This window comes from Cryptomeria japonica, chromosome 3 (assembly GCF_030272615.1).
Source record: "Cryptomeria japonica chromosome 3, Sugi_1.0, whole genome shotgun sequence".
Classification (NCBI taxonomy): Eukaryota; Viridiplantae; Streptophyta; class Pinopsida; order Cupressales; family Cupressaceae; genus Cryptomeria; species Cryptomeria japonica.
In genome coordinates this window covers 180,519,304-180,544,631 of record NC_081407.1, presented here as the reverse complement: position 1 = coordinate 180,544,631, position 25,328 = coordinate 180,519,304, and the positions used below count along the sequence as shown (strand labels likewise).

Here is a 25,328-nt window from a genome sequence, read left to right as displayed (position 1 = left end):
GCAATTTGAATATGATGCTATGATAAAAAGTCATACTTGAATGTTGCGTAGATTGCTTCATGACAAAAAACTCGCTGGATCCAAATGTGTGTTTAAGATTAAATATGAAGTTGATAGTACATTGGACAAGTACATGCTCATCTTGTTGCAAAAAGATATTTTCATTAGGAGGGGATAGTCTATAAGGCGACTTTTGCTCCTCCAACAAAGATGTTCATATTTCGTTTGATTGTCTCCATGGTAGCTTAGTTTGGTTCTAATGTATGTTTGATGGATGTGAAGAACACCATCTTAGACATGGATTTGGACAAGATGGTCTACATGGAGTAGCTTGAAGGATTTAATGTACATAGTAGCAATCCTCTAGTTTGTCAGCTTCTTAAGTCTCTTTATACTACTATTCTTTTCGAAGGGTTTTGGATGGTTGATCTTAATTCTTCCACTAAATATGTGGAGGTTGGGCTGAATTTGTTTGCCCATTATGAGTCATCACTGGGTGGTGAGTCACTCCACATACAATTGGTAGGCAGTTTGATATATCTTACATTCACATGCCAAACCCTTGTTTTGATTTTAGTTTCGTTCATACAACCAATATTTCGTTAGCTTCAAATGTCTGGAGAGGTTCTTATGCATAATTGATGGCCTCTTAGGGTTGTCTTATTCAACTCCCTTAGTTGTAGACTTTCCTAGACGAGCATTATTAGACTTGGCATTGGTACTCCGTACTTGGATAGTGATAGATGATAACAAATATCATAGGTGGTTCCTCCAATAGGAATTTGAATATAAATACTTGAAGATTTTTGGTTCTTTGGTTAGGCGGGGTTCTTTTCATTTCTATTGATTTACAGGGTTATTGCATGACTTTTTTAATTTATAGTTGTATATTTTGGGGTTCACTCTTTTTAGGTTGATCCCTCATGTTTTGGCTATTCTCACTTTTCATGTCTAGGACCTTTTTTTGCCCGAGTCTTTTGCTATTGCACTTTTTGCTATAAGAGAAGCTTGTTTATTGGTAGGTAGCAAAATGAGTTTTGCAATACGCCAAAAGTACTCTTGAGTTTGGCATTCTCTATTGGAGAACAAAAGATTTAAGCCAATAGGATAAATAAACTCTAATGGGGTTGTTTCAGTTGATACTCAAAGATTAACTGCTAGCTATATATTTTTCTTGGGCTTTTGTTTCATGGCAAAGTGAGCTCTAGTGAACTGTAGTTTTATCTTCTAATGAAGTGGAAAGCAAACCATCTGGAATGTGATTAGACTGATTTTTTAGCAATCTTTAACTTTAACTCTACCAACTCCAGTTTTCTATGAAAATCAAGTAGTCTTTAAGTTAGTGAAGAGATTAGTTTATTTGCATGAATCAAGCATAATGAGGTTCATCATCACTATATTTGGCAATTCGTTGACATTGATGATATGTCTTTCCATTATTACATTTCTCAGTTTCAGTTTACTGATTTAGTAATTGGAGCTCTTGGTACTGTTGTCTTTTTTAAATTTTGAGACAAAATTAGAGTTGTCTTGTGATATCACAAGGGTGGCATGAGATATAATGAAATATTAGAATGCAATTTGTATATAATCAATTATTTCTCTTGTTATGATGTAATAAGACCATAGTTATGTCTAAAGGCTTACAATTAAATTACAACCACTATGTAGTTTCCACAATCAATATTAAATATAAGCCATACTCATTGAAGTGTGTGCCTTTCAATTCTTTCAGCATTTGGGCATCCATTCTTCAAACACCTACATTAAAATTTACAAAAGGACATCAAACATAACTATTATGTTGACACTAGTTTTCATATTTGCAAATGCTCATATTTTTTGGATACATTGCATGTTTGATATGGTTCAAATGGGGATCAAATTCTCGATCTTCCAATTGCACTTGTCATATTGTTCACTTTGAGATATGTCATTTCCCTTTTTTTCAAGATTTATACTTCTAAAAAATAATAAGTCCCCACTATCTATAAATAGTAAGTTGGTGTCATAAGAGATCTTGGAATTTTTTTTCTAAATTAGTATATTATTTGTTTTGATGCAAATCACATTTATCAAACAAATAATATGAAATTAATGTCCTATATTGGTGGCGTTAGCTTTTGGAAAGTTTTCCTGGCATCTTTGGGTATATTTGGCTATGGTATAAATTTGGTTCCCTCTCAAAGGATAATTTAATGTTTTCCATATTTTTGGCATGGGGATTTCAGAAGCTTCACATGGATTGTTTGTTGGTATTTACTGGTTATTGGTTGTTTGGTAAAGCTGGCAACTCATTGGGAGTCTGTGGAGGTTGGGAGACATTTGCTAAAAGGAGTTACATGCAAGTTTCCTTTGAATCTTGGTGTTGGTATTTGGGCGCCTAAATTAGGTGTTTGAATGTGGTTTCATATATGCATGGTTTTAGCTACAAGTTTATTCATTTACTTTTGTAGATTTCAGTCCAAGCTTTGCATGTTCTTTAGTTGCTGTCAAACCAATGGAGAGGAGTTTTGTTGGATGGGATGTTCAAGTTTTCTAGGTGATCTAAGGATAGGAGTCAAAGGATTACATGGTGATCTAAGGATGGGAGTTACAGGATTACCAGAGTATAGTTTCATTTAGGAACTACCTATGTGCTGGACAGATTCATTTCCACTCTAGTTATTTAGTGTATTTTGTACTGTATTTAGGTTTTTGAGTATTTACGAGCTTGCAAAAGTTTATGGTAGCCTTGAGGCTGTGTATTTTCTCCCATTTATGTGTATTTTCATTTATGTTGTCAATAAGAACTTTGGTGTGAAGTTTAGTGAGTTTTTGTGGTAATAGTTGTTGTAGTTACATTGTGTTTTGGCTTCAGATTTGGTCTCTGTTTTGAGTAAAGTTGTAGTAGACGTTTATTGCCGTTGGCTGCAATACTCAACAACAAAAATGATGTAATTTCATGTTGAGAATCTGTTAGAACCATTTAATAGAGTTTCCTTAAGATTTCATTCAAGTTTAGTACATCTTTGTGAATATTTCTGATTACTCGATTTGCATGTTTTCATTGTTCGTAAATTTTGATAAAGAAATCCGAAAGAGTTTCAGATTTGATTATTGTTATCAACAAGGGACATTAGAATGGTATCAGAGCTTTTATTCTGCCAGCCTAAGGGTTTCCTCAAAATTGTCAATAATCAGTGGAAGAGAAAGGACTTGCTAGCCTACAAGGTTTTAAGTTTTTGATCATGGGAAATCTCTTTGAATCTCTTACCAAGGGTTAGGCTAATGGAAGTTCAGCATTCAAAATTTGAAATGGGTTTGATGAATATTGTATTAAATCTATAAGTTATAAGAAGGATCTTATATTTTTTGAATATGCACAGGTTACAAGAAAAGATATGCCTCAAGAAGAAGAGGTTATTGAGATTTCTGAGAAGTACCTTTCAGTGGACAGATTTTAAATGCCATTTTATGAATATTACATGAGAAGAAGAAAGCATAAAGATCAATTAAAGGTGGAGTCACAGGGCATCATCAAGAAAGAGAAGATTGAAGAGGACAGGGCGATGAAGAAATTAAATAAAAAAGATGAACTAGAAGAGCATAGAATCGAAGGTTAAATGTATTGAATGTTTAATTGGAAAAGATATTTCAATAAATGAGATTTCACAACAAGAATGTGTTTATTTGGATGATTGTGAAGATATTTCAAATGATTTTAATATTGTCAATGAGACACCTATTAAGTGTGTAAATTGTGAAGAGGGAATTCTTGTTGTGCAAGAAGATAATGAATCTGACACGGTGATGCATTGATTGATGAATTTGCTTTTAAGAGCAACATTCTAGTTAACCCTAACTCATGGGTTTTGGATCGAGAAAATAAAGTTTTTGAAGATTTCCCAATGAATTCTCTTTCGGAAATGAGAATTAATTTTGTAATTGCAGTAGGTATGAAAATATCTCATATTTGTTCCTTCCAATATCAGTGCAAAATTCTTGTCATCATGGAAAGCATGTTAAAAGTCGTGGCAACAATAAAAAATAATTTAATTTAAAATTTCCTTGCAAGGTCGGCCCTAGGATTAAAGATTTATTTATTCAAATTTAATGCATATTAACAATCTGAGCTTCAAAACTGATCTGATTTCTGGATAAACATCCATGGAATATCTTAGTGAAATCCCCTAGGTTGACTTTTGACATCAGTGACAATATTTTCAAACAATCTCCGCCTTTGTCATTGATGACAACTTCTCATAGAAATATTCTTGGAATGCAATAGAAACAAACATCTCCCATTGACTGAATGCTCCCCCTTACTCTACTTTTGCCCCTTTGACATTAATGGCAAAGACTTTCCGGGGTCAAAATATAAGACAATGAATAACTCCCTTTGAGAACATGCTATCCTTGGAAAACTTAGTGAATAGATGAGATTGATATTGTTCCCAGTTTCTCCCTTAGATACTCAAAAGTCTCTTTTGGAAGAGGCTTTGTGAAGATGTCCACAATCTGTTCCTTTGTAGCAATATACTACAACTTCACTTACTGATCAACCACCCGCTCTCTTAAGAAATGTTATTTGATTGGAATATGCTTAGTCCTCGAGTGCATAACTGAATTCTTTGAAATATTTATTGCACATGTATTGTCACAAAATATGGAGATGGGATGCTAATACTGAACCTTAATATCCTTCAAAGTTTGTTTCATCCATAGAACCTGTGTGCAACAAGTTGCTGCTGCAATGTAGTGTGCTTTTGCTGTAGATGAGAAATTGAAGATTGTTTCTTACTTAACCAAGATAGAAGTTGACACCAAGGAAAAGTGCTCCTCCACTTATGCTTTTTCTATCATCTTCATTGTCGACCCAATCCACATCCATATATACTATAAGGATGAAAATGTCACCATAGTGCCCTTTAGATATTTGAGTATTCTTTTGATGGTTTGCACATCAGTTTCTATAATATCCCCACTTTGAAATATAATGTGATATTAAATAATAATAATAAATTTAAAATACAAAAGAATAAAAATAGAAATTAAATTAAAATATAAAAGAATATAATTAAAATTTGATTAAATTGAAAGAATGGTCAAAAGGCATGAAATAATAAGTTGTGACTCTGGTATAAAAGGGAGAAGAGAACTCATTTGAAGAGGGATAATTTGGGAATCAGAAGTGCAGAGCTGATTGTGAAAGGTTGTGTTCCTTTCAAATGTTAGAAATAATGAAGAGTTGCAGTCTTTCAAAGGGTGCTAATGGTGAAAGTGTGTGTCTCTAGCCAAAGGGCATATATGATGAAGAGGTGTGACCTCTCCCTCACATGGATAGATATAAAGGAAAGGAATCAAGATCATCTAATTATGACCATCGATCAGATCAAATCAGAATTGTTATTAAGCTACAGGCAGTAACATCCTTGTTCTTGGTGGTATGCATGGGGGATGTGCTTAATATGTATGCTTAATATATGAAGCCTGATAATGTTCTTATGCACAATTTAGTAGTAATATCAATATAGACTACAATATGTATGGCAGTCATACTTAATTTCACATATATACATAATACATGAGAAGTTAGTATACTCATAGCCCAATCCTTAGTCTTCCGCTAATGCCTACGTAGGGATAGGGGGTTTGTGTAGGGAGAGGCAGAGTAATTCTGTCACAAGACGGGTAATTCTCAAGATGGGGTAAGGACAGTTTCAGAAGCCTTGAGGGAGAGTTCCGAGATGGGCATGAACAAGTGTTCCTGAAACCTTGAGGGAGCCTACTTGTAGGCAGTTTCGAAGCGCCCTAGCACAGTAATTCCACCATCCTCCATCAGGGCTAGGGAAGAATTGAGGGCAAACCCTTAAAATAACTAGTATTAATTGTATTATGAGGAATTAGATGTTTTCTAATCTCAATAACTTAATTTAAGACATAATAATGTTTAATAATCATTGGGAAATAGGTAGCCTTTTGGTAGGGAACATTATAGTTTCCTTTGGAGCTGTCTGAAAATGTGCCACCAGTCCTACTGCTTGCATAATGTTAGGTCTTGTAGCTGTCACATATAATGTTTGCTTGCATAATGTTAGGTCTTGACCATCCTTAATTTGCAACCTATAACTATGTGAGTGCTCACTGGATTGCAATCTTCCATCGCAAATTTCTTCAACATCGCCTTGATGTACTTGATTTGTGAAATAAATAGGCCTTTGTCCGATTGGGAAATTTGCAACCAAAGGAAGAAAGATACCTCTGTTTGTTTGAACTCCGTTTGCATATTTGTGGCAAATTCTTAGCATATCTTGTGACCGCTACCACCAAAGATAATGTCATACACATGGACCACGACAATCAACAAATCATCTCTTTCATTCATTATATAAAGATTGCTAGCCGCAATTCCCCTTTTGAAGCCTTGCTTTTGAAGATACCTTTCTAGTCTTCAGTACCAAGCTCTCGAGGGTTGTTTTAGTCCATAAAGTGCCTTCTTTAGCTTACAAACATAGTCCTCATTCTTTGATAGAAGAAATCTTTCTGGTTGTTCAATATTTGCCTTTTTCCCTAGGTTACCATTTAGGAAGGCTGATTTCATATCCATTAGGTAGACTTTGAAGTTCTTAAAACTTTTAAAGGCTAAAAGAATTCTTATAGCTTCCATATGAGCAAGAAAAGCAAATATTTCTTTGAAATCATCTCCTTCAACTTGAGCATATCCTTTGCATAGAAACCTTGCTCTATTCCCTTATGACTCGGTCATCCTCTTTCAATTTATTTTTGAAAACCCATTTAGTGCCAATGATAAATTCCCAAGTTCCATTCTTCTCGATTGGTTCCAAATTTTCTTCCGTAGCTTTTATCCGATTCTTGTCTTCAGTCGCTTCTGTAAAGCCCTTTGGTTCTGTTTTGGAGAGAATGCAAAAATGTGCATGTTATGTTGTGTTAGTAATTCTTCTCGTTTTTTTGAATCTCTGTATCTTTGTCTCTAATGATCAAGTCTTCTGGATGATTCTTCTGGTCAAAGATGGATAGAGTCTTAGGTGGTGCTCTTGATGCTATCTTTGGGCTCTTTTAATTGACTATCTCTTTCTCAGTCTTCTTTGTTTCTTCTTCTTTGCAAATTTCCTCATTTTGAGAAACATCTTCTTGAACTTGTTCCTGATAGTGTCTTGCTTGATTAACTTTCACATTTGCACTTTCAATGATCTTGTGTAGCCTCTTGTTATAGCATTTTTAAGCTTTATTTCTTGTGAAGTAGCTGAGGAATATTCCTTGATGATTTGATCATCTCTAGCATCAAATTTTCCTACATCTTTTTCATGACTCCTTATGTGACATGTGCTTCCCAATGCTTTGAAATACTCCGTTGTTGCAGGTCTCCCTTTCCAGAACTCATATGGTGTTTTGTTATAATTTACTTTGATTTGTGCATGATTCAAAATGTAGATTGTTGTGTGAACTGCATCTATCAAAAATGTATTGACTAACTTTGACTCATTTAACATAGCTGTAGCCATTTCTTGGACTGTTTAGATTTCTTTATACAAATCCATTTTGTTGTGGAGTTCTTGCAATTGGCACAGTCTTCTTATCCCATGCTTTTGACATAAATCTTCAAATTCATTGGAAGTGAATTCTCCTCCTCTATCTGATCTAAGACATTTGATCTTCATACTCGATTCATTCTCCATTGATGCTTTGAATGCCTTAACCTTATCATGAGTTTCAGATTTTTCTTTAAAAAATGCAAGGCAAGTCATTCTAGAGTAATCATCAATTAATAACATAAAATTCATTTCTCCTTGCATGCCTTTGAATCTAGCTGGGCCATAGAGATCTATATGTATGAGCAGCAATGGTTTTGATGCTGAATGTTCCTTTGATTTAAAACTCACTTTAGTTTTCTTCCTAAGTTGACATTGCTTTCATGCGATATTTGTGTGCTTTGAAATCAATGGCATGTCTCTCATGGCTCCCTTATGGCTGATCTTGACAAGATTATCAGAATTTAAATGCCCCAATCTTCTATGCCGTAACCAGCTCTCATCTCCTTGCTCCATGTAACATATTTGAGTGTCAATTTCATTAAGTATGTGGAGATTATTGGATGTTCTGTATGCATCTGCTATCAATTTCCCATGTTTCTTGATCTCACATCCTCTTGGAAGAAGTGTAACAGTGTGCACTTGATCACATAGTTGACTTACACTTAGCAGATTTCGCTTCAACCCTTTAACATATAGGACATTCCTAGTCTTTGTTCTTACATTGTCCAGACTGAGCATTCCTTTTCCTTTGATCTTTCTTTTAGTGTTGTCTCTTTACTTTTGTCACCTATCGTGTGCCTTGAACAACCGCTATCAACATACCATCTATCTCTTTTGTCATGTACATGTAGATTTGTCTGAACAAACACTTATTCTTATTTCTTTTCTTTCTCCTGCTTCTTCCAAATCTTAGTTGACTCATACTTTTGTCAGGAACATTCTCTTTCTTGTTTTGTCTTGGAAGCTCATTAAATGCAGTTCTGCAAAGATGTGTTGTATGTCCAAAATTGTTGCACTTGTAGCACATAATGTTATAATCCATTAGAAGAGCAAATGAGTTATAATTTCTTTTGGTGAAACCAGGATTATCTCTTGCATGAATTCTACAATCTGTTGCTTTGTGACCAAAATGATTTCATGGAAAAACAATTGCCTCTAAAGGAATGATGGAACCTAGTTATACGTGGCTGTCTTTGATGAAAGGGTCTTTTGATGTTGTCCTTGTTTACCTTTGGGGGTGGATTGTTCTCTTGTTGGACTTATTCTCTTGCTCGATCTCCTTTTTGTTGTAATCCTTGGTGGAATTCTTGAGTGTCTTAATGTAGCTTTTCAGGTTTTCTTCATTTTCCTTTTGTGGTGGATCCACGACCTTGGAACTTGTAGCCTCCTTTGACTTCTTTTGATTTTCAACAAAACCGTGACCATTCTCAATAAATGGGGACCTTTGCAAATTGATGATTTCATCCAATATCTCGATACTATTGTTCAACTTTAAACTTCTATTCAATTGTTCAACAGATTTCTCCAATTCCTTTCTTAAGGAGATAATTTCAAGCTCCACTTTTTCACAATCGGAGTCGTTGGGCTTAAGTTGATATTTAATAACCTCCTCAATCTATTTTGCCTATTCTAATTGAACTTTCAGATCTTCAATCATTTTATCTAATTTTTTTGGAGCTTTACAAAGTTCTTGAATTCGTACCTTCTGTTTTGAAATTCTTTTCTTGAGCTTCTTGTTTTGTCTGTAAGCGTAGTGGAGTTCTTCCTCGAGATCTACTTCCATTGTGATGAAGAGTATTTCTTCTACATCACTGCTTGAACTTTCTTCACTCTTTTCTTCCGACAAGCTATCGTTCTTCCTTGAATAAAACTCTTTTGGTATTTTTGAGAGTTCTTATTTTGATATTGACAATGCTTGTGGCTCTTCTTTCGATGATGCTTTCTTCGTTTCTTAATGTATCGGTCCTCTTCATTCTCACTACTTTCATTTTTGTCTTGTGCATTTAGAAGCAAAGTGTCCAACTACACCACAATCAATGCTTTTGAATGGTAGCTTACCTTGATGTTTCTCGAATCCTTTAGCTTTCTCATGAAAAGAGCTTCGTCATCCATTTCATTGCACAAACTATCGCTTTGTCATATACTTTGTTCTTTCCCTTTGTTGATACTTTAAAGACTGCCTCTCCTTTTGATGGCTTGTCTTCAATCCTCATTTCATAAGTGGTAAGGATCCCATGCAACTCATCCTTTGTCAAGGTATCTAGATCTTTCATTTCTTCAATGGCCAACATTTTGGAATCAAATCTTAGGGACAATGATTTGATGAAGCAAATAAGAGGCAATGTTCTCCTCTTCTTTCATATTGAGATTTTCATATCTTTTAATGGGTTTGAAGCTTTGCCTTGTTCATTTTAACATCTCCTTCATAAATGTTCTTCAACTTATATCCCATATGTACTTATCAGATTTGCAATGCATAACCTTCATGAACTTGGATTCGGATAGACCACACAATAACACATTCTTGGCTTTTGCATTGTTCTTTCTTTCCTTTTTTCCGACTTTTTTTGTTTGGGGAGTTGACAGGGATGTGTAGCCATTTATCACCGATTGCCAAACATCATATCCTAGGACATTCAAGTAGGTCTCCATCCTTATACTCCATAAGGCATAATTTGTCCCATCAAAATATAGTTCCTTGTTTGATGAGAATCCATGTAATTCTTGCCTGGCCATAAGTGGTCTTTATAGATCTTCCTTCAAGCGGTTAGGCTATCTTCAAAGGAACCTGCTTTGATATCAATTGAAGAGCACATGATTATATAGAGAGGTGGTGGGTGAATCAGTATAATAACAAACTTTCACTTCTCAAAACTTAATTAATCACAGTAGAAATACTTCAAAAACTTAATCAACCTCAAATGCAAGATCAAGCAAATAGATGGACAAGAAGAACACACAATTTACATGGAAACTGTTGCAGGAGAAAACCACAACAAAATATGGCTTTTTATTAGAAACTTCTTCCAAATTTTGTAGGTACCAACTCATAGGAGACACCTATCCCCTTTAGATGATTCGTAGGCACCAACCTACTGGAGACACCAATCTTCACAATTGAGCACCATCTTGGCAAAATACACCTATCTCTTTGAGAATGATGCATCAACCTCCATAGAGTAAAATGATACATGATTGATCTATTCTTCAATCAGATATGAAACCCTTCACCGATCTTGCCAAAAAGTTTGCTTCTTAAATCTGCTTATATTATTCAAGAAACTCTGCTCAAAGGTCTGCAATAATTTGCCCACAAATTCTGTTCTTAGGTCTGTAATTTTGCCAGCAAATTCTGCTTTTAGGTCTGCAGTAATTCTCCTGCAATTCTGCAGGCAGGTCTGCAATAATTCTCCTCCAATTCTGCTTTTAGGTTTGCAATAATTCTCTTCCAATTGTGCTCTCAGGTCTGCAATAACTCGCCTTCAAATCTGCTCTTATATTCACCTTCGATCTGCTTTTAAGGTCTGCTATGAATGGGATGATATTCATTGAATTGCTCGATGATATGAATTCCAAATGAACTTTTTATATATTCAGGTGCACCCCTTCACCAACGATTACATCTTTCTAAAACAGGTCAGCCAAGGAGCATATAAAAATATTCTTTTTAATTTTCATTTGTATCCCAAAGTGGGTGCTTAAACTAAGGAGGTAGGCCCAATAAATTGAATTTAAATCAGTGTTACAAGACTCGCCAAGTCCCAAGGGAAGTCACTCATGCTGAGTTCACGGGCTTTTAGGCTCGGACTTGCTGAGGTTGACCGAGGCTGGCAGAGTCTCGACAGACTCGTGGAGTTTGTAAGACTCAGAAACTCGGCGAGACTCTCCGAGTCCTGAGACCTAGACTCTGCTGCCCAACAACTTAAAAATGTCAAAACCAAAAATAAGGTAAACAGTCTAAAGCAACATGTAAAAGATTTATATTTGTTGTTTTTACCCCTAAAAGGCATTCTTATTGTTTTCAAGCACAAGGAGGAGAGAAAAACAATGCTCTGAGCAAAAATAGTATGCCATCGAAGAAAAAATGAGTAAATTGGTTGAAGACAAAATATTGCGTGAAGATCAGTTGGGTAGGTTAGTAGCTTGCATTGACGTAATTAGAGGAGCTCAAGAAGGATTTGGTGGAGGCCACAACTAATTTGGAGCTGCATTTCTTCATTTTTGGAGCGAATTTGAAGAGGTAAGTTAATATATATTTTATTTTTTTTATTTCAAACTTCCATTTTTTGGAACATTTGTTTTATTTATTTCATTTTAGGTTAATGGGAAAAAAAGACACCCTAGCTATTCAATAATCAAACCCTAGCTGTTTTTATTTTTCTTCTTAATTCTTTAGCTGCAAACCCTAGTTCTTACTTTTTTCTAATTTATTTTAAATTTTAATTCAATTAGAAAGTGTAAATGCTAATTTTCTATTATTTATAATTTATTGCAGCTTACTATTCATTTATAAATTGATCTAAAATTTGAAGTATTGCATAGACCCCAGTTAGAAAGGATCGTAGTTGGAAACATGCCATCCCCGAGACTACAAAATGGGAAATAACATGTTTGCATTGCAAAAAAAAATACAGCAACGGAGGTATTAGTCGGTTGAAGTATCATCTTGCACAATTACCAATGCATGATGCTAAACCATGCACATTAGCACCCATTAAGATTGTATGTGAAGTACACATGCGAATAGAGGCTTTTGAAGAGAAAAAAAAGAATTAAAAAGCAAGCAAAGGGAAGAAATGGCAAACATTGGTGGAGAGAGTTTTTCAATTCCTCCATTTCCTATATCCATGAGTAGTGGCAGTGGTAGTGCAAGTGTGAGTGTTGGGCCTCAGAATCGCAAAAATAAAGCCCAAGTAGATTCATATTTTTCTCCACGCACGACTCCAAGTTTTCCAAACATCACTTGAGAGCATGGATTGATCCACAGTCAGAGTGGATCACTAAGAGTGATGATCCTGTCTTCAACGTTGATCTCTTGGCATGGGTTGATTAGGTGGATTGAAAGATAGAGGCATGATGATGTGGATTTGATGACGAGGAGACCCATTGGAGTAGGATGATGATGTGGATGTCATTGAGCTTGAGCCTGACCTTGAGCTTGAGCTTGAGCTTGAGACACATGCAGATATCAAGGCTGCAACATCATCTAGGATCTATCTTAGGCGCACACGTAAGATGGCCAGGGTGCTGAGTGATATAGGCTCTTTGAACAATAGCCTTCTAATTTTTATTTTGATATTTGCTTAGGACTTTTGATGCCATGAATTTTATATTCTATGACTTCTGTAGATATTTGACACTGTTTATATTTCTAATGTGTTATTTCCTTCAGCTAAAATTTGTGTTTATACTTATGCAATCAATATATACCCTTCTATGTGATCACAGCAGCTTCTATTTCATGAGATTATTGTGTATTTAAGGTTTATTTATTAAAGGGTTCATGGAACAAGTTTTAAATCCTTAAAAATCTCTTAATTTTTTGGAGTTTGCAATTTGTCGAGTCTTTACCGAGTTTTTTTTTCAGTTTGGGCGCCAAGTCCGAGTCCGAGTCCAAAATCAGCTTGTCGAGTCCAAGGCGAGTCTGGGTCTTGTATCACTTCTTTAAAATAACTTTCAAAATGGGCACCAATAAAAACTAATTTAAATTAAACTTTCTTTGCAAGGTCGGCCCTAGGAATAGAAATTTATTTATTCAGTTTTAATGCATATTAAGGCGTTCAATCTGAACTTCACAAATGATCTGTTTTCTGCATAAAGATCCATAGAATATCTTACTGAAATCGCCTAGGTTGACCTTTGACATTGAGGACAATTTTTTCCAATGGAAAGAGTAATGGATACATGCCCTTTTAGTAAAGGGCATGTAGATCTTTTGTTTCAAGTTCAAGATTATTTTCGCATATGGGATCTTGGTGTTTCAACCAAAGGCTAACAAAAAGAAGATATTTGGAAGTACAAGAAGGCAGAAATTCTTGATAGGTTGAATTTCAAGGTTGCAGATGTGCTTTCTAGTTCAAAATCTCTGACTAGCAGTTGAATTAGAATAACATAGTGCAGGTATGGGGATGAATGCACCTACTAATTGGGAAAACCACTAAGGAAGTTGAAAAGCATAAAGTATGTGATTATTTCAATGCAGTAAAAAAGAAAATGAATATGGAAGTAGGATGGCTTTATTCCTTTGGTGAATCATTGGAAATTTATAAATCTAGGGAGATTAATTTACACTTGAAGGGAAAGATGTTATGTTTAAAGGCGATTGCATGGAAACTTTTAAGATGTGCATGTCTAAGACGTCTTCTTCCATGGGACAGGATTCTTGGGCGGCAGGTTGCTTCGTTGGGGAGAGCATGCAAACCATTTTGGATTTTTAACTAAAAGAGGGGTAAAAATTTATGCAAGAACAAGAAAGATACAGAGAAGAACAGGCTGCCCCACAAGGAGCTTAAAGAGCCCTGTCACTGTCCACTAAACAATCTAGCATAGCAGCCATCTCAGGAGGCAAATGCCCCTTATCATCAATATTCCAGGCATACATTTGATCAGAAGCCCATTTGGCCAAACAATCAGCAACCCCATTCCACTCCCTAGGAATATGCCTAAAAACAACAAAGTCGAAAGAGCCACAAAACCAAAGAATCTGCCTAATAATCAGCTGTAATTGCCAGCCAACCATTTTGGGTTTTTGGTAAGAAGCATAGTTTTAAATTTAATATTCAAATACCTCCAAATCAGCATACTATGTTGCTGCATAATATATTTCCAACATTATTATCAGATAGAGAACTTCAACATGCTATATAGTTTGAAATTGGTTCCTTATTCATCAAAGACTAACTTGATGAAAATGAGCTATCATCAGATAGGTGTTCGTAAGTGTTATGGGGAGAAGAGAACTTTCACTTACATTGAATTCATGGTTATGCCATCCAATTTGAGTAATGCATCGACTACTTTTTTATTCATGGTGAATCAGATATATAGTGATCAATTGAAAGAATTTATTTTGATATCTTTTGATAATCTTATGATGAGTAGCAAAGGCAAATAAAAGAGAAACTAATTCGCTATCAAACAACTTGGGAAATAAAAGAGTTTTTTCTTGGATGGATAGAACTTAGGAGGATTATGAAATTCTTCAAAAGGTAATTATATCATATTCTATTTTCTTCATTTCAGATTTCTTACAACTGTTGGTTATAGAATTTGATGCTACACAAGCTTCTGCAAGGATGCATCCTCGCTTTCGAAGCCCATGTCCTCATCCTCCTTGGTGTTTTGGGGACAGTGAGATGTCCCCTTGTTGTCTCCCTTGCGTGTAGATTTTCTCAAAACGTGGGAAATGACGTAGAAGTGTGCGGGGACGCCTATTTGTCTCTAGGAGAGCTGGGGACGTTTGAGACATTCCTTGATCATCCCAGAGATGGCTAGGCGTCCCCCTGTTGTGTTTAAGCCTTTTAACAATAAAAATTAAATAATCATTGTTTTTAAAAATTTCAGTAGATCTAAAGTGGCATGGGAGTGCCATAAGCTCTCCCATGCCACTTAAAAATCCTAAAATTACCCTCACAAGCCCTAGATGCACCCCCTATATTGTTTGGTTTTTCTCATATCTAACACCTTGTGCAGCTTGGCATCATTGCCGCTCAAACCAATTGGGGTCTCCTCTCCCAAAGCCTCACTAATTATTGGGATCTCTTCATATAAGAAGTTTGATATTGATAGGCTGAATGAGGCTTAGTCTCATAGATTGTTGTATTTGATATTTGAGACTTTTGGATATTGATAGTCCATGGTATTTTGATATTTGAGATTGCTGTTATACTACTTTATTGAAGTTTCTTATAGTGTTATACTACTGCTATCATGATTTACTTACATATTGCAGAGTAGCTGGAAACTCCTTTGTCCCTCCCTGGGCAGGCGTATCCCCGTATCTGTTCTTGGATCCGAAACAAATACGTATCCAATACAGCCCGGATACACATTGAATAATGTACCCACATGTGCCCAGAAAACCTTGATTTCTAACCATGCTAGATACTATGTGATTTGATTTTAATAAACTTCATTCATGCATTTAAAAAAAAAATATTTGGTATAAACAAAACCTTCACCCAATGAGAAAGACAAATGAAACGTTTTTCTATTTGAGTGACCCATTTTTTGGGTTATCTTCCAATGCAACTCTACTATTTTTGCATATTGTAAAATGGTAAATCAACTTATCATTATTTATGTAGCAATTATGTGTCTATATTGCTTTTGAAGTAATGAAAATCTCCTCAAATAACTTAGAAAACTGTGTTAAATATATGTGTATGTGTTTTTTTATGAATGATGTATCTGGCCGTATCCATATTGGTGTCTTAAAAAATGGCCGTATCCGTATCCAATACCTTATCCGTATCTGTGTCCATGCAACTTTGACATATTGATATTGTTGTTATCCCCAAAAAATGACCCTCGGACTGCCTTCCCTGAAATGCGTACCCCGCTGTCCCTTCGTCCTCGTCCCTGAAACACTGTGAAAGCTTGATGCTATAGGAATGAAGTATGTTGGAAACATTTTTCCTATTAAAAAGATGGGTAGCACCAGAAGAGAATTTCAAGGAAGTGATCAACATTACATGGGATCAGAGTTTCATAATCATTGTGTAATTGATTCCAAAAGTAGAAAACATGTCATAATGAGGAAGAGATCTGAGCTCATCCTAATCCCCCACTGTGAGGAAGTTGTTAGCTTCGTTTGCAGCTATCGTAATCCTCTACATTCAATTGAACAAGAGTTTTCAAGGTTGCTTATTTTGAATGATTTCAGAAGTATGCAATTATTTGGGGATATTTTTAGCCCTCTTATGTTTTCCCACCAATGTTACTTTGTTTAGATGGATGATTCTTATGCAGGTTTGTTATCATTGCAGTTGTTGCATCATTTATATGTTGCTGATTTTGATTATTTCAACCATGAGCAACTTTGTATTGGTATATTTGGAGGAAGCTTCCTTGCTTGGTGATGTTAGGAGGAGTTCTTCTCTATTGTGACAATTGTTTCTGTCATCATAACAGTAAATTGTAGGAGATTCAGGGAGGTTGTGCAGTATGCATTTGTTGTCTACTAGTTCCTAGTGAATTTGTTTGAAGATCTGCGGGTATTGTGTATGATGGAGTATCTTGCTATTATAAGTCTGTTTGATGCCAATGAAAGCCATCTTATATTTTTATTTACTCCTTTCATATCAGCTCCAAACAGCTCCAAATGTTGTGGGTCCACTCTTTCAGTTTGGAGCAAAATACTGCTGGCAGTATAATGTGCTATGGAAGTTTTTTTTGTTTTTTAAAGAATTATGGAGTATATGTAGTTGTTCTTTGGTGCTATTTGCCACTCTACTGAATTCTTGCTTTTATGAATCAGTCCTTAAAGCTGAAAATGATAATCCATAGATTGAGGTAACGTATGGAGCTATTGTTGTGCATTCCTGTAAATTGTTTTTCAGCAGAATGGAGGTTAAAGAAAGAAACGTTTCCAGAAAGTGTACTGGATATGGTAGTAGATGTAGTGGTTGTAATAGAAGTCCTAACGACAACAAATATTAGATTCACAAAACCATAAAAGTATCAAGGAGTTTTTGCTATAATTTCCCCAATGTTTTTGCAGCTATACAGTTTGTGAGTCGAGCTAAAGATAAGTTTATGGAGAAAGGAAATTGGAGAATGATGGCATGGAAGATTTGGTTATACATGAAAACGGTCACAAACAGTGTCACTCAACCGAGGTACACTTTTTACGGAACTTTCAGGATGCATGGGAGGAAGATGCAACATCACACATGTATAGGGTCAGGATTTGATAGGCAGTTTGATATGATTGATTATATTGGCATCAGGATCTTGAAGCATCATGGTTGCAATTGCTTGAGGACATGCAATTTTGGGAAGGGAGGACTTGTCATGTCTCTTTTTCCAAAAATAGTGCTTACTAAACATGGTGAGTCCCCATTGTCCAAAATAGTAAGTTGGGGTCATAGGCTGGTATGGGAAGAGAAAATATTTATTTTATATATTATTTGTTTTGATGCAACACATTTATCAAACAAATAATATTAAATTAATGTCCTATATTGGTTACGGTGGTTATTGGAAATTTTTGCATCTTTGGTAATCTTTGGCGAAGTTATAAATTTGTTTCCATTTCAAAAGATGATTTAATATTTTTTCTCTTTTGGCATAGAGATTTGGGAAGTTTCACATGCACTGTTTGTTGGCATTTAGTGGTATTTGGCAGTTTGGTAAAGTTGGCAACTCATTGGGAGATTGTGGAGGTTGGGAGACATTTGCGAAAATGAGTTACATGCAAGTTCCCTTCTAATCTTGGTGTTGGGATTTGGGAGCCCAAATTGGGTGTTTAAATAAGGTTTCATATATGCATTATTTTGGCTCCAAGTTTATTCATTCACTTTTGCAAATTTCAATCCAAGCTTTGCTTGTTTTTTTAGTGGTTGTCAAACCAGTGGAGAGGGGATTGCTGGACGGGATGTTCAAAGTTTCCAGGGGATTTAAGGATGAGAGTTAGAGGATTACCGGGTGATCTAAGGATGGGAGTCAAAGGATCAGCAAAGAGTAGTTTCATTCAAGAACTACCCATTTGCTGGACAAATTCATTTTTGTTCCAGTTATTAACTTTATGTTGCACAATACTTACAGTATTTTTTAGTGTATTTGGGTCAAAGATGTAAATATCTTAACTGGCAATAAATCTTTTGGCCGAAATTTTTAAAAAAATCTGGAAGCGGCAAAAAATCAGGAAAAATTTGGCAATAAATCGGCAAAATTATCGAACATTTGAAAATATCAAAACATGAATTATTTCTCACCCCCTTTCATTTCCAATTACTTTTTTTAATTCCTAGCCATCATATTCAATTATATGGGATAATTTCGATATTTCGTATTTTTTTAATAGTTTGTGTTAATTACACTATTAAGTGCATTGAACACACAATATATAACATTGAACAACAAAAGAAAAACTATTATTCTATCTGCAACGAGGACCGACTACTGTAGTTACATGTAGAATCAAACCCTATCGAAATAGATGTTGCAAATCTCGTTGAAGCCAATCCCATCGATTTGAAATAGATGTTGCAGAAGAGTTGATGCCACGAATCCCGTCGGGTATGTACTGTGTGCATTTTCTCCGACAAGTTTAGGGTTTCATTAAAAAACACGATTTTTTTGCCATTTTTCTTGTGATTTTATTGCGATTTTTACCCAAAAATTGGTGGTGATTTTTTTGCAGAGTAAATCGTTTCAACTTTTGACTCGATAAATCGGGATTTAGACAATTTATTGACAAGTTTTTCGTCCTTGATTTGGGTTTCTGATTATTTTTGTACTTGCAGAAGTTTGTGACAGCCTTGAGGCTGTGGATTTGCTGCTATCTATGTGTATTTTCATGTATGTTGGGAATAAGAACTTTGGTGTGAAGTTTAGTGAGTTTTCTTGGTAATAGTTGTAGGCTTGTAGCTGCCATGTTAGTTTTGTCTTCAGATTTGGTCTTGGTTTTGACTAAATTTGTAGCAGATGTTTATTGCTGTTGGCTGCAATATTGAACAACACAAACTATGTAATTTTTTGTTGAAAATCTGTTAAAATCATTTAATAACAATTTCCTGAAGATTCCATTTAAGTTCAATGTGTACCAGTGAATATCTTTGTTTACCTGATTTGCATGTTTCTATTGTTTATAAAATTTGATAAAGAAATCCTAACGAGTTTCAAATCTGATTATTTTTATCAAAAATGAACATTACAGTCTAAGTAACTAGCAACCATAGTCATTGATGCCATTCCCCTTCTATTTGGCAATTCACTAGGCGATTATTTGTCCTTATTTGTATTGCCCCCTTTTTGTGACCTTTCCAACATTTGTGGAAGCTCCAATCTTCTGGGTGAATGCCATCCTTTTTGGAATGGAACTCAGCTAATGACATTGTGTTTAGGTGATCAAGATGAGTTTGTTGATGCTTTTTGGGGTCAATTTCGTCATACCAATTGCATTCCAAACATCTTGGAGAAATATTTTATTTTTTGAAGTATCAAATTTTATTAAGTTGGATCTCCAGTGAGCTTTTGAGTTTGTGGGTGCATTCAAAATTCATCTTTAAAATATATTTGTATTTTCTATAACTTTGGCTTGCTATTTTCGAAATGATGACAATTGATATTAAATTATTTAATAAGGTGTATTCCCTCTTTATGGAGCTAAAAGGATTATTAATTTACAAGTGATTTAAAAAAATATAATTTTTGTAAAGTTCCATAAAGGGTTATAAAAAGAGGTTGAATGGAGTCAATGGACTCATTTGGACATTTTTGGCATTTGATATTTTATTGAAACCTCAATGTGGAGATTGAGCAGGTTTGTTGAACAACCAATCTAGGATGAAAACCCTACGACGAAGATGGGTTTCATTTAGAAAAATGAATTTCGTGGAATGAAGAATTTGTTGTTAGCTGCATCTTTTAATTTTCTAGGTGCGAGTGAATAAGTGCAGTGTGTGCAGTGGAAAGCTGGATTAAAAAATTATATATATTTAGTTTATGTTGAGCATGTATATCCAGCTGTACCGTATTCTTCTCTAGACCTGTTGTACAATGTGTTTACTTCAGCAAGGAGTCGATGTAAATTATTGGAGCTTAAAGGCTTTTTCCTCATGCTAGCATAGCCTCGCTAAGCTAGCTGTAGTTGTCTGTAAGAGGCCTGAACCTTATTTTGAGGAGAAGAAAGGGTGGCATGGACTTTGGATGGATTCAAAGGGGGTCAAAACTCGGTGCTACCTTCCAAGGAGTTGCAGCCCTCCTACATGTGCAGCCGTACCACTGTGAATGTTGCTATCTTAATTTTATGTTGTTGTACCATCTTCTACAAGGTGGTTGTACCATTTAAGGGAACTTTACTTCATCAAAGCTGGTAAAAAATAATTGTTACTGTTGATTTGCATTGCAAGTAGGTTAAGTAGGCGAGCCATTGGAATTGTAAGAAAAATTGAAATTTAATTAATGATATTATAGATGTTATAATTTCTGAGCATATTGTCCTATATCGACAATACATGGTATTGTAGAAAAGTTATCTGTCGAATGTTTTATGCCATAATGTTTTGTATTAAATTAATGCTATCCATATGTGGAATAAGAAATACAATACTGTCATGATTACTTGTAATGTCCTTCAAAACAAGTGAAAATGCAAAGTCAGATCAGCAAAATGCAAACTGTTTGATGAAATGCCTGCTTAGCAGAAGGTCTTCTGAACAGCACCAAGTTGCAATAGGAATATAACTGAATTTCCACAGTTTGCCTAAAATACTGAGCTTTTGGAAAACAAAACCCACTCAGTCTACAAAACACAAATCACAGGGAATTAGAAGTTGAAACATGCACCACAATTTTTTCACAAATTCACCTTACATCACCCCAAACAAATTTAGCGTTAGTAATTTTTGTCCCGCTGTTCCATGCTTGTCTCAACACTCTATTGATAAAAGATGCACCGGGGTCCCAAATTTTACGATTGTCTTCGATCTTATCACAACATTTGTGAAGAGCTCCTTTATTCAATTCAAAGAGTGGGTTGTCACAAGCCTTGTTTGCTTCAACTTCAAACAAGGGATTATTAACAAGCTAAAACTTATCCTTGTTCCCAAAATCAAACCTATCCTTTTCCCAATTTCCATTATCTGATTTCTCTAGACAACAGTTTGAGTCATAGGGCTCATCTATGTTGTTTTATTTCTTAATCTTATCATTTCCTCCTAATACCAATCTCTTCAAACTCACTTCCTTTGGCGAATCATCCTCCAAGGCCTTCAATGCTACTGGTTGAGATTCTTGACTAGGTGAGTGTATGTGCAGAATTTTTGATGCAATATTTGAATCACAATTCTTAGTTTGGAAATTCATTTCTTGTTCATCCAGGTGTCCATGCCTTCGCTTGATTTTCTGCAAGTTAATTCTTGCTTGAGAAGTTATCATCTTGGCATGTTTAGCTTTCTGATTCGACCATTCACATAGTCGTAGAGTCCTTTCCATATCTTTAGCACTATCCGTTAGTTTCCCTGGTTCCTCAAAAGCTTTCTCCTCTGCTCGTCTCTATTCTTCAATGTCTTATTTCTTTGTTTATTTCCCTCAAGGTGATTAGGACTGTCACACAATGTATCTTCTGATTTACTTTCATTAGAAATATTACTCATCTCATCCACAACCATTGACTTTTTAGCGGATACCATGTGTTCTTTACGAGGTGAAGGAGAATCATGAACGACCTTCTGATTTTTAAGCGGCTTCAAATAATCTGATTTAGGATCACTAGACAAGTTATCCTCAATGTATTATCCATGAGATGGGGTGAGGGCAATCTGATAATCCTCATGGTTCATTTCATTGGTGATTGAAGAAGCATACGAAGGTATAAATATCTCGTTATTTTTAGAGATGTTGGAGACCATTTCTTCATCTTGAATCTTTTGAAATGTTGGCATGAGATCATGGGCAGTTGTAAGCTCTCTATTAGCTCAACCTTTAATTTTGGCATTTGGATAAGTGATTGGTCTAGTTTTTTGCCCTTCTCCGCTGCGTAATTCATTCTTTGCACTAAAAGACCCTTCTTCCTCTTCCTTCGTTCTTCTCCTTAGTTCGGTACTTAACTCAAGCTATTTGGCTAAATTTCTATCTCTTCTTTGGATAGTTTGTTTTAGTTTTGCTACCAGCTCTTGAATTGTCTTCATCTTGAAACAATTTTGAAGTTCCCCAAACAGGCTGGCTGGTTCGTTAGCTCTGATACCACTGCAATGTCCCCTTTTAGAGTTACTTAAAATTTGCCTTCAATCTAAAGATTCAGTGCCCACTATTGCAAGGGACCAATAAATTTTAATAGATTGTATCAAATGTATAAATGGATATAGATATTTGCTATGCCTATTCTAATTTAGATATATTAACAGGAGGCTTGCTTGATGAACAACTTGTACACTTATAAGTAAAAGATCAGATCTATTACGCATTCTGAAATTCTGACCAAATAAAGAAATCTGATATGATTGCTGATTCGAGGATGGTTGTCTGCCAATAATATCTAATCTGATACATCTGCAATTAATGTAATTATCACATGGTAGATAGGACTGATTGCGAAAAGATGTATCTATGTCTATGAACCAATGGTTCGTTATATATGAAGAATAGAGTTAATATGTAATTGCTGTTTCAGAGTTATATCTCTATGCTCATGTGCTCATATATGTAAAAGACGGTTGCCTCTGTCTGATCGCCTTCCCTGAATTACAGCCTTATACAGATGCGACGTCTCCTGGTTGCTTTGCCTGTCTAATGTGTTTATACTTTTGCTCTTAGCCTTGCAAGTGGGTGGATCCTATACCACCTTTACCTGGCTAGTTGAGGGCTCTAAAGAGCACTTCTATCTGAGTTCTAATATTCCAATTCATAAAGTCTTCACACTCTTTCTTCAATCAATTCTTGCCTTATGGTTTTATATCTTTCACATACCCGTTCACAAAAGTTGTGAACTCTTTCCAAGGAGTCATCCATATTCAAATCATATCAAACTTTATTTACTACCTTCTAAAATAAATCACACCTCTATAAGAATTGCTACCTTGACTATTTTCAAATCGCTGACTTGAAAGCTTGTTTATAGTCAGCTATCATTAATGTTTATTAATACAAACATAAGTTGATCATTGCCTTCCCTATGAAATATAAACATTATTGTTATGTGAATCACTGTTCTTAAATGTCATTGCTCACCTTGTAAGTTGTTATTAGTTATGATAATAATTACATTTGTTTGGATCACACCTCCTCAAGACCTTAATTCAGATCGCACCATTGCAAATAAGAATGGTTATTAACTTCACTAGTCGCTGGTCTTCAATGTACCATTAATCGCTGCCATGTGTTAGGTGCCCATCTCTTTCATATTGAATTGATGTCTTTTCTTGTCAAACCAATCGCTGATTATATTAATTGTTTCTTATCGAGTTCTGTCTATTACCACTGGATACAAATACATGGATTGCTGTCATAGTCACTGTATGTCTTCAATGCTTTGACCAGAATATAAATTGGTTCATTAATCATGTGATCATCGATTACATTTTTTTTCTTTCACTTTTAGACTATAACTGATGGTTTGCATTATACTACCACTTAATCTTTGTACTTGGTTTCATGAAGTCAACCATAGTGAATGAACACCAGTTGCCATTGTTCATAATGCTTTATTCACAATGCTTCATTCTTTATCGGGTGTAGTTGATAATAATGTTGGTTTGTACTATGTCTTTATAAATCGATGCTAGATATTCGACTATAATGTCTGTGTGGCCTTCTCATAATGACATTGCAATTCGGCTGGCATACATTCATGCTATCTGTTTGCATATTTTTGGCCTGTTACGTCTTCCTGTATGCTATCTTCATTCATAAAGATAAAACAAGGAGCTTTCTTAAGTTATCAGCACAATACTTTAATGAAGTCTTGTTTCCATCCTTCAGTTATTATTCTTGCTAAAGCCATTAATTTTTTTTGCTACTAACTAATTTGGAGATGTCCTAGGCCTGCCATGCCTGGACTGCACAATGTTTGGTTTCAGAAATGGGGATATTACACATTCTTTAAAAAAACCCTTTTAGGGTTTTAGTTGCTTCTTCTAGAGAAAACCACCAGAAGTGGCAATATATTGAATACACTGGTTTTTCATGTGAAATTTTGACTGAAAAGACCTTTTTAATAGAAAAGTTGTCCAGTTCAGTTGAGCATGACCCACATGTGTGACTCCAGTTAACTGCTGTTTTTTCCCAGTTATTGCTTCTATGCTCCAAATGGTTGTAGGTTTGCTCCCTGTTTATGTTGGTGTTTTAATGATGGCTTTCAAGTTCCTCCCTAGAATCAACTTGTTTTCATTGTCAATTGTACAAACTACGGGTTTGAGTTGTTAGATTTCAACAATCTCTGTTTTTTACCAGTTCAGTTGGGCCATAGTTTTTGGAAAGAATAGATTTAAATTCATGAGAGAAAGTATGCATTATGTGCTGACAGTAAAGTCAAGTCCTAATATTATTTGTGCACAATTTAATTTGTATTATGCTAATTTAAGCAGCTAATTTGTTTTTAACAAATGATAATCTTTATGTTTTTGACACTTAACAAGATCTACATTTTCTTTGATATTCCTTTTTGTAGGCCATCTGTAATTTCGGGCCAGGAAGTTTATGTGTTGAGTAGATGATTACGTTAACTTGCTAAATACTATTGTTTTGGATTTTTTGTTTTTGTTTTTGTAGCTTACACTTTGGCATGATATTACTCTTGTATTTAGGAATTTCAAGGTTGTGCCTAAAAGAAGAGAATTTGCAGAACTGTCACCTGGTCCAAAGGTAACTATATTTTTCCTCTATTTATTGCACATTTTATTATTAAATTTTCATGTGAATATAGCCTGAATTATTGTTTGACCTTTCTTACAAGGTGGTACTTGCATCTATGGCAAGTTTGGAGGAAGGTTTTTCTCGTGATATATTTGTTGAATGGGCGACAGATACAAAGAATCTTGTTATCTTTACAGAAAGAGGTCAGGTATTAAAGCATTTCCAGGTGCCAATATCGGATGCATACAAATGACATTTCTAGTACATCTTGATTGG

The 25,328-nt window shown here is 35.2% G+C and overlaps 1 protein-coding gene across 1 annotated transcript in view; it reads left to right on the top strand.

Annotated features, from left to right (window-relative positions):
* The window catches only part of LOC131037321 (cleavage and polyadenylation specificity factor subunit 2), a 152,529-nt gene that overhangs the window by 55,458 nt on the left and 71,743 nt on the right, over window positions 1–25,328 (top strand). The window contains exons 8-9 of the mRNA XM_057969426.2: window positions 25,004–25,061; window positions 25,153–25,260. Coding sequence (XP_057825409.2) covers window positions 25,004–25,061; window positions 25,153–25,260 — 166 coding nt within the window. The remainder of the gene's footprint in view (window positions 1–25,003; window positions 25,062–25,152; window positions 25,261–25,328) is intronic.